Here is a 10120-nt window from a genome sequence, read left to right on the forward strand (position 1 = left end):
GGAGATTTTTCAGTTATTCATGTAATATTTTTTAATGCCTTCGTATTTTATATTTTTTAATCTCGGGAAGAAAGTTTCTTTAAAATAAAAAAAAGAACTTAAAACATATAAGTCATCTATTGCAACAGATATCAATTTCTATTTGTAATATTTTAACGGCTCAATAATCTTTTGCAACAAATGGCAACATCTATTTAATAATTTACAATAGAGAAGTAATATGTTGCAACGATTTTATTAATCTATCTAATAAATTCCAACAGATATGTCATCTATTGCAATAGGTTAAATATATGTTTTTATACAATTTCAAGTTAGTTCATATATACAACTACAACTTCAATTGATTTAGCTACAACTAGGGATGAATTAACAGGGTCAAGTATATTGTATAATGTATGTATTGCATTCCTCCTGATCTGAGTCATCAATTGATCAATCTGAGTTGAAATGATTCATATTAGCTTATTATCTAAAAACCTAAATATATTTAGCAACAACTAGCGATGATTTAATAGGGTCAACTATATTTCATGATATTGTTATTGCGTTCCTCCTGACTCGAGCCATCAATCGATCAATCTGAGTTGCAATGATTCTTATTAGCTTATTATTTGAAATACCAAAATTGAATTAGCTACAACTAGGGATCATTTGACTGGGCCAACTATACTACATGATGTTGGTATTGCATTCTTCCTGACCTGAGTCATCAATCGATCAATCTGAGTTAAAATGATTTATATTAGCTTACTATTTGAAATACCTAAATTGATTTAGCTACAATTAGGGCTAATTTAATAGGGTCAACAATACTGCATCATGTTGGTATTGTGTTCCTCCTGACCTGAGTCATCAATTGATAAATATGAGTTGAAAAGATTCATATTAGCTTATTATTTGAAATACCTAAATTGATTTAGCTATAACTAGGGATGAGTTGATAAGGTCAACTATATGGCATGATGTTGGTATTTTGTTCCTCCTAACCCGAGTTATCAATAGATAAATCTGAGTTGAAATGATTCATATTAGCTTATTAATTGAAATACCTAAATTGATTTAGTTATAACTAGGGATGAGTTGATAGGGTCAACTATATTGCATGATGTTGGTATTGCGCTCCCCCTGACTCGAGTCGTCAATCAATAAATTTAAGTAGAAATAATTCATATTAGCCTATTATTTGAAATACCTATATTTATTTAGCAACAACTAGGGATGAGTTGATAGGGTCAACTATAATGCATGATGTTGGTATTGTGCTCCTCTTGACCCTAGTCGTCAATCGATCAATCTAATTTGAAATGATTCATATTAGCTTATTCTTTGAAATACCAAATTTATTTAGCTATAAATAGGGATGAGTTGATAGGGTCAACTATGTTGCATGATATTGGTATTGCGTTCCTCTTGACCCAAGTTGTCAATCGATCAATCTGAGTTGAAACGATATGTATTAGCTTATTATTTGAAGGGCAAAGGGCCAAAAATACCCCTCTACTTTAAGAAATTGGCCAACTTTACCCCCAGTTAAACTTTGGGGTTATATATACCCCCCCCCCCCCCCGCCCCGCTATAAAAGTTCATATATATACCTTTCAACTAATAGAATAATCAATATCACTTTAAATTACCCTTTTTTTAAAAAAAAATGACCCAACTCGACCCATCAAAAGACCCAAACATAATACGGAGATTTTTCATCACTTCACCATTAGGGCTTTTCACCTTCAATAAAAAGAGAGACAACACGTAATTTTCTCATAATTCAGAATTAGGGATTTTCGAAAGAGATTCAATTGAAAAAGAAGATAGTTCTACTAATGGAATATACCTTCTCCCAAATAGTTTTTGTTCTTACTAAAATTCCAGATCGGTGCAGAGGAGTTGTTACTAAAGGTTGGGGGAGAATTTTGTTTGGCTAATTCTGTATTACTTTAACTATAAAAGTAGGATGCCATTTGAAAAAGGCTTGTGGATATAAACCAAAAAAAGTGATTCCTGCATATATTTTAATCTGGAGTAGTTCTGTAGGTTTGGGAGAATCACGATTCATACTATCAACTCAAACCTTATGTATGTATGTATGTATGTATATATGTATAGAGATATGCACCAAACATGAAAGGCAAAGGATTAAAATGAACTTGTGCATTTTTTCCTCTTCGTCAATGGAGTTATAGAATCCAAAACATCCATTTCATTCTATCCTTATACAGCCTGTGGCATGAACTCATGCTTCCAGTAATGCAATTTACAAACAAAAGACATCAATGGAAGAAGAACATCTAGCATGTGGCCTGCATATGTGAATAATAGAAATAACCAAATTATGAAGTATCCCCTTAAACCTTCCAATACCACTTTTGTACTCAATCTAATGCCTTTTAGGAAATCCACATATTTTTACAAATAATATATGCATTGTAGGTAGAAGATCCCGTAAAACAACCAAACTCAAAGCAATTACTGCATAATAGTAATAGTACCAGTAGTCTTACTCTACCTTGTGAACATAGAGAGTTTATTTCCGCTAGAACCTCAACTTGATATTTTTTTAAAAATAATTTTTTCAATATTTGGTAACGAAAATATTTTTCATGATACAAAACTTTTATTTCATATGCCAATGCACCCAATGTAGCTAAAACTCAAGACCAAAAATCTGGACCAAAACAGTGTCAAATATCACCCAAAATTTGATTACGACATCACAACTCTTATTTGGTGCAAATTCTCTGAATAGTGTAAGAAAAATTCTAAGTCAACGGACCAACAGATGAACACAATTAGTAGTATTCTTAGAGCACGTGTATGAAAAAATTATACCAGTCACACCATATCCATACAAATGGTGTCATTCCATACTATATGTCTATCATTAGCTCCTTTAAGAGACAAATTATTTTCAGTACGTACACTTATAATAGTAGTTGTTCATTAAAATATCAACCTTTAGAAGATACAAACAAGCATAAATCAATTCGACAGCCCTTGTTGATTGGTAAATAGAGTTTTCTAATGAATTAGTGTAGCAAAAAATACAAATTCGAGCACACTAAGCACAACTATGCATGTTGCATGATTTATACAAAGAAAAATAAAATACTCTATCATGTGATATCAACAACAGTATGTAATACTTGCAATAAACAAGATGCAGTTGTTATGTGTAGCAAAAAATTAGATTAAAATCATAACTTCACAATCAAATTTACCAAATAGAACTTAGATATCGATAACCATGTTATTTACAAATTTCAAACCATAACAGGTACGTTTAACAAAGCACAGAGGTGTAATCCCACAAACGGGCATCTATACCGCTTGAAGACAAAAAGTTGCAACAAAAATACAAGTTCATCATTTTCACAAAAAAAGACAGAACATCCATTATCACCATTAAATATTAGCCATTTCCTTGTCTTAACACAAAAAACATGCCAATATTAGATTCACTGTTGTGCCATGTCATTACCCTTTCTCGTCTTAAGTTTATCCACTCTTAATTGGTCCAACTGTATCCTGATAATAGATGCATTATCATTCCATGAGATCCCTTTTGGTGCATACAAGACTTGGTTTAGTTGAATATATACCATCATGAAGAAATTTGATTTGTCTTGATCCAATTGGTTTATGTCTGGTTTAGTTGAATATATACCATCATGAAGAAATTTGATTTGTCTTGATCCAATTGGTTTTGGTTGTTCCTGTCTTTGTAAGATTTTAGACTTCAACTCTGAAACACTTCTTGGCTTCCACTGTACATCTTTTTCAACTTTAGGACAATGATATTAATACTCAAGATAACTTGGAGATGGACCAAAGATTGACTGATCAAAGGACTCGCCAAAGAGGAGCTGACGTTGAGTTGACGCACTGTCTTGACTAGCCTGTAGAGATGTCAAGTCCATGTCCTCAACTATTGCATCATCTGGGAATCTGGGAGGGCTTAGTTCTACATCTTCTTCATCAATTAGTGTTCTTCACCTCTTCATTGACTACTTGCCCTTCATTGGTTATTTGTCTTTCATTTTTTTCTTACTCTTCAACTAGCTGGACTGAGAAGTGCCTTCACCACTCACTTTTTGAAACTAAGAAAACAACAAATTAAGCGTAAATCTGTAATACTTACAAAGATTAGAAGTGATTAATTAAAATAGAAAGTTACCTTTTGACAATCCCTAGCATTGTGTCCTCGAATTCCACAGGTTGAACAAGTCATAACTCTACCTCTCCTTGTTGCAGCCACTTAGTTTTCCTCTTAAGTGCTTCATCTTTATCTCTTTTCCTTGTCGTTGCAGGTCTGTCATCTAGGGTTACCAAAGAGGGTGGTTTCATTGCTTTTACTGGATCAATTTTCCAGAAATTAGGGCCAGGCACTGGTTGTAGTTTTAAATGATAAGTCAAGAGATATGCCTCCTTTGTGTACCACCAGTGGATCTCTTCCCTACTTTATAAAGAAGTTCCTTGATTGCATCAGGACAAGGTATTCCAGTAAGTTCCCATAAGCTATAACTACACCTCTTATTTTGCAAATTGATATTGTGTTTGTCATTTCCCTTACTAATCTCATACCTATAATCACCATTGAAATTTAATTCACACATTATCAATTTTCAAGTATTCATTTTAGATCTCAATAGCTTTTGGAATCCATTTAGTATCCCAACACTTCACTTCTTCTTCATGTTTCACAAACTTCTTCATTACTTTTATTCTGATAGCCTTAAGCATCCTAATGATGGGTTTCTGTCTTGCTTCCAGTATCCATGAGTTAAATGACTCGGCCAAGTTATTTTCCACCTTTTCATTCTTGCAAACTGTGTCTAAAAATACTCTACACCATGTTTCTATTGGAAAATGCAACAACTCGTCTTTAGCTTCTTTTGACAATTCAGCCAATTCATTCAAATTATCATCCAGCTTCTCTTTATAGGTGCTCCATTCACACCACCCTACTATCTTAGATATTTGTTTAGATTTTTTTTCATTTATTCTCCAATTGGCCTCTATTTGTCTCATACAGCATCTATGCATTGCATTAGGGAGAACAATTTTGACTGCTTCAAGCAGTCCCTTTTTACTAGTAAACAAAAAATAAGTTGATAAATGAACATACACAAGAATAATTATCAAAAAATAGTGAACTGATTTAGTTCACTATTTAAAAGATAATGAAATGATTTAGTTCACTTCTCAGCATGTAATAAACTAAATCGATTCACTTATCAAAAAATAGTGAACCAATTTAGACGACATTAAAAAATAATAAATTAATACAGTTCACTTCTTAGCAAATAATGAACTAAGTTGATTCAATTATGAAAAAACAATGAACTGATTTAATTCACTTATACAATATTGGTGGTTCACCTTTTGCATATCTAAGATTAATGTGATCCCTTCTCCCTTGTTGAGGCTTGAGACTGCTGAAGCAATTCCACAAACCATAGCTAAGTAGCATTGCATTCTTTGTGCACAATGGCCAAAGAAATAGGATAAATATGGTTCATTGAGTATTGACCAACAACACATAAGAGTTGACCTTTCACTTTAACTTTAAAAAAAGTTCCATCTAATTTGATGAAAGGTGTCAAACCAACTTTAAACCCCCTTTTCAGTGCATCAAAACAGATATACATTATCAAAAACTGTCTTTTTCCTTAAGCTAGTAAAACTTTAAGGATAACACCACTCTCTACATTACACTCCAATAGAGCATTCACATAACCAACAAGCTTTTTATAGTCATCATAAAAACTGCCTTCCATTTTTTTCCAAAATCATTCTTTTAGCTCTCTTACACTTCCCAAAATAAGCATTAATGTTGAATGCAGTTTTGAGATCAACTCTCTTGTCTTTAAACTTATATTTGGGATTAGCTTGCAACTTTTCCTTGAATTAATAAGCAAGTGTAGTTGCTAAAACCTTATAGTTACCGCATGGGTCATCATATTTATGCTTTCCCGTTAATGTTTTCACACTAACACCAGAACAATTCTTCTCACCGAAAATTAGGGAGAAAAAGTTGCACACTTTTTGACAAATGACCCTAAATCTTTTTGAGTCACTTTTTTTTTATAGTTAGGTTATAGCCATTTGCTAATGCATGCAAGCTAATGAATCTTCTAACATTAGCTATACCTTTGAAAGTCATAAACCTATGTAGCTCATTATATTTAGACAACTTGTCATTGATTGTCTTTTCTTTCTTTTCCGAGAACCTCTAACTCCTTAGAATCATAATCAAAATAACCAGAGGCATTACAACCATTATTATCAGTTTCATTAGATTTGTAACCACTATCTTCACTATCTGCTTCATCAACCTCTACCACAGACTCTTTCAGTCTAACTATGTTTTTAACATCAATAGGTAATTCGTTATCTTCAATGGCAAAAAAATTTATAACATCAAATTTATCATTCACATAGTACAATAATGTTCTAATTCCCAGATCATATACTATTTCATAGTATTTTTCAGAAGGGAAAGACACAATCACTTGTTGAACACCAAGAAATCCTAATGTACCATTGTATTCATTCACAATATCTATAAATGATAACAAATCAGAATCATACCTTTACCATTTGTGCACCAACTTTCTTGAATATAGTATTTCTTACTCTCTTATCTACTCACCGTCATAGTGGAATACCATGTCAATTAGCACCATTTTATATAAACTAAAATCAGTAAAAATTTTAAAACAAGATAACAAATAAATGAAGAAAGTAATTAGAGAATTTAGGTGGAACAAAAATGAAGAAATATTTCCTAAACTAAAATAATGAAAAATGAATAAACAATAAAATATGCTATAATTAGTCACAAAGAACAACATTTCCATTAGATCTAAAACCCTAGTATATAAGAAAAACTACTTTGGAACCTTAATTAAAAATCCTAGTTTATAAGGAGTTAGACATGAAAGAAGAGAAATATGCTCAAATCAAAAAGAGAAATATTCTCAAATCAAAGAGACTTTTATACCTTTACTGAGATTCCCTCAATAAATTTAAAAACCTTAGATGGGAAACATTTTAATAGTGTGGGAGAAGGTATATTCCATTAGAAGAACTATCTTCTATTCAATTAAATCTCTTTCGAAAAGTCCTAATTATAAAGTATAAGAAAATCGTGGGTTGTCTCTCTTTCTAGTGAAGGTGAATAGCCCTAATTATGAAGTGATGAAAAATCTGCGTATTATGTTTTGGTCTTCTGAAGTGCTGGGACGGGTCGAGTTTGTTTTTTTAAAAATGGTTCATTTAAAGAGATATGGGTTATTCTGTTAGTTGGAGCGTATATATGTGAACTTTTATAACAGTGTGGGTATATATAACCCCAAAGTTTAACTGAGGGTAAAGTTGGCCTATTTCTTAAAGTAGAGGGGTATTTTTGGCCCTTTTTCCTTTTTTGAAATACCTAAATTGATTTACCTACAACTATGGATGAGTTGATTGGATCAACTATATTGAATGATATTGGTAGTGCATTCCTCCTAACCTGAGATGTTAATTGATCAATTCAAGTTAAAACGATTCATATTAGCTTATTATTTGAAATACCTATGTTGATTTAGATACAACTAGGGATTATTATATAGGGTCAATAATATTGCATGATGTTGGTATTACATTCCTACTAACCCAAGTCATCAATCGATTAATTTGAGTTGAAATGATTCTTATTAGCTTATTATTTAAATACCTAAATTGATTTAGCTATAATTAGGGATGAGTTGATAGTGTTAACTATATTTCATGATGTTGGTATTGCGCTCCTCCTAATCTGAGCCGTCAATCGACAAATCTGAGTTGAAACAAGTCATATCAGCTTATTATTTGAATTACCTAAATTGAATTATCTATAACTAAGGATGAGTTAATAGGGTCAACTATATTAAATGATATTGGTATTGCGCTCCTTCTAACCCAAGCCATCAATCGACGAATCTAAGTTGAAATGATTCATATAAGCTTATTATTTGAAATACCTAAATTGATTTAGCGATAACTAGAGATGAGTTGATAGGGTTAACTATATTGCATGATACTGGTATTGTATTCCTTCTGATCCAAGTAAACAATCGATCAATCTGAGTTGAAACATTTCATATTAGTTTATTATTTGAAATACCTAAATTGATTTAGCTACAACTATGAATGAGTTGATAGGGTCAACTATATTGCATGATGTTGGTATTGTGTTCCTTCTGTCCTGAGCCATTAATCAATAAATCTGAATTAAAATAATTCATATTAGCTTATTATTTTTAATACCTAGATTGGTTTAGCTACAACTAAGGATGAGAAAATTACTCCAACCAAATTAACATTTTCAAAACTTGTCATACTTTTCCAAAATATAAATCAACCCATACAAATCATCCATTTGCAGAAAAGTATTTTATCATTTCAAATCTCGAGTTCTCGCTCTTTTCTTTCTCTCTCAATAATACAAATAACAACAACTCAATATATTACTCAACCCTTCACAACAGAATAATTTTCTTACCATTTCTTACAATATAGTTGTTCTTTATGACTTCATTCTTACTTGTATCCATCATTTTCTATTTCTCTACATGTAACAGATGTCGAGAAGAGTTCTACATTTTTTCTCCTTTTTAAATTACTGCTTCATAGTTAATGATAAAAAACAAGACTTCTAGTTGTATTATCTTTGAGAATGGGTTAACAATTTTGAGTTTTGTTTTTTAAAATCATAGGAAGAACTCAAGAAAATCCTAGTATCTATCGTTGTGGTTCATTGAATATCATGGTATTATTGGATGGTGTTTATTGTGTTGGTCATGGCAGTTGGCGGTGGTGTTGGTATGGGTGGAGGTGGTGTTGGTATGGGAGGCATTGGAGGTGGTATTGGTGATGGTATTGGTGGTTTAGTGGTGGTGTTGATGGAATTGGTGGTGGTGGTGGTGACTATTAGTGGTGGTGTAGGGGGTCATTGTTGTGGTATTGGTGGTGTTGGTGATTTTGTTGTTGGTATTGGTAGCATTAATGTTGGTTTTAGTGGTGGTGGTGGTGGTGGTTTAGTGGTGGTGGTGGTATTAGTTGTGTTAGTAGTTGTGGTATTTGTGGTGCCTTTGGGTGGTGGTAGTTGTTGCATTAGTTGGTGGTGTTGGTATTGGTGGTGTTTGTGGTAGTTATTGGTGGTTTCAGTGTTAGTGGTATTTGTGGTGGCTGATGGATGTGGTGTTGGTGGCATTGGTTGTGGTGTTGTTGGTGTCGATGTTAGTATTGTTGGTGGTGACGGTATTGGTGGTATTTGTGATCGTGTTTATGGTTGTGGTGGTTGTCCATCTGTTGCAACAAGTTGAATAAATATTGGGAGATATTAAAATAGGTCTTTAAACATATTTCCTATCTGTTTCATCAGTAGAAAGACAGTTTTGATCTTATCCATCAGGTTGTTCATTAGTTGGAACAGGTTATTCGTCCGTCGTAACTGATGATTTATCTATTCCAACTGATGGGTTTTCTGTTGGAATATTTTTTTGTAATGTGGCCTATAAAAATTTATTGAAATTTATCTTACATTAGACAGAAAAAAGAGAAGTTAAGGAAAGATATGAAAATAACATTGAGGGAGATGGACAAAGATCTGTAGATAGTGATAAGGAAAATGAAAATAAAGAGAAAGAAGAAAAAGATAAATATTAAGAGGAGAAAGAAGAAAGTGAGAAAGAGTATGATGATCAACATGATTATAATGCATCACCAATGAGGCGTGAATCAATATTGAAATCTTAGCATGGGGCTATCAAAACTATTAGTATTGATAGGTTTCAAGTTGAGATGCCGATAAATGACCCTACGGAACTAACTGGTGATCTTGTACTTAAATGTCAGTTGGGAAACCTTTTGATGAATTTAGGAATACTATGAAGAATGAAAACATAGATGAACTTTTTAAGAAGAGCTGCTTTGTACACTTTCTTGAGCTGCCTCAGGACCGCACTGCCCGTTTCCAAATAAGCATTGTATAATTGTCGGGGGATGCAGATAAATTGGGTAACTTAAATAGATCTATTATAGATCTAATGGATCTATTTTTGTTTTTGCGTGGATATTTCTTAACTTCTCT

General features: G+C 32.5%; 1 protein-coding gene across 1 annotated transcript; it reads left to right on the forward strand.

The window, feature by feature from the left end:
- Positions 1-8828: 8828 nt before the first annotated feature.
- On the forward strand, positions 8829-9353 carry LOC124895771 (acanthoscurrin-2-like). Its single transcript, XM_047406199.1, has 2 exons — positions 8829-9080; positions 9180-9353. Exons 1-2 carry the CDS (start codon positions 8829-8831, stop codon positions 9351-9353), a joined length of 426 nt encoding a protein of 141 aa, XP_047262155.1.
- Positions 9354-10120: the final 767 nt, after the last annotated feature.

The sequence above is a fragment of the Capsicum annuum genome, unplaced genomic scaffold, assembly GCF_002878395.1.
Source record: "Capsicum annuum cultivar UCD-10X-F1 unplaced genomic scaffold, UCD10Xv1.1 ctg996, whole genome shotgun sequence".
Taxonomy (NCBI): domain Eukaryota; kingdom Viridiplantae; phylum Streptophyta; class Magnoliopsida; order Solanales; family Solanaceae; genus Capsicum; species Capsicum annuum.

What these genes read in the sequence shown, in the direction of transcription:
- LOC124895771 (XM_047406199.1), top strand. Translation starts at nt 8,829, where the DNA reads ATGGCAGTTGGCGGTGGTGTTGGTATGGGTGGAGGTGGTGTTGGTATG. An exon ending in GTGGTTTAGTGGTGGTGGTG is followed by an intron (nt 9,081 to 9,179) that starts GTATTAGTTGTG and finishes TGTTTGTGGTAG; the next exon opens with TTATTGGTGGTTTCAGTGTT.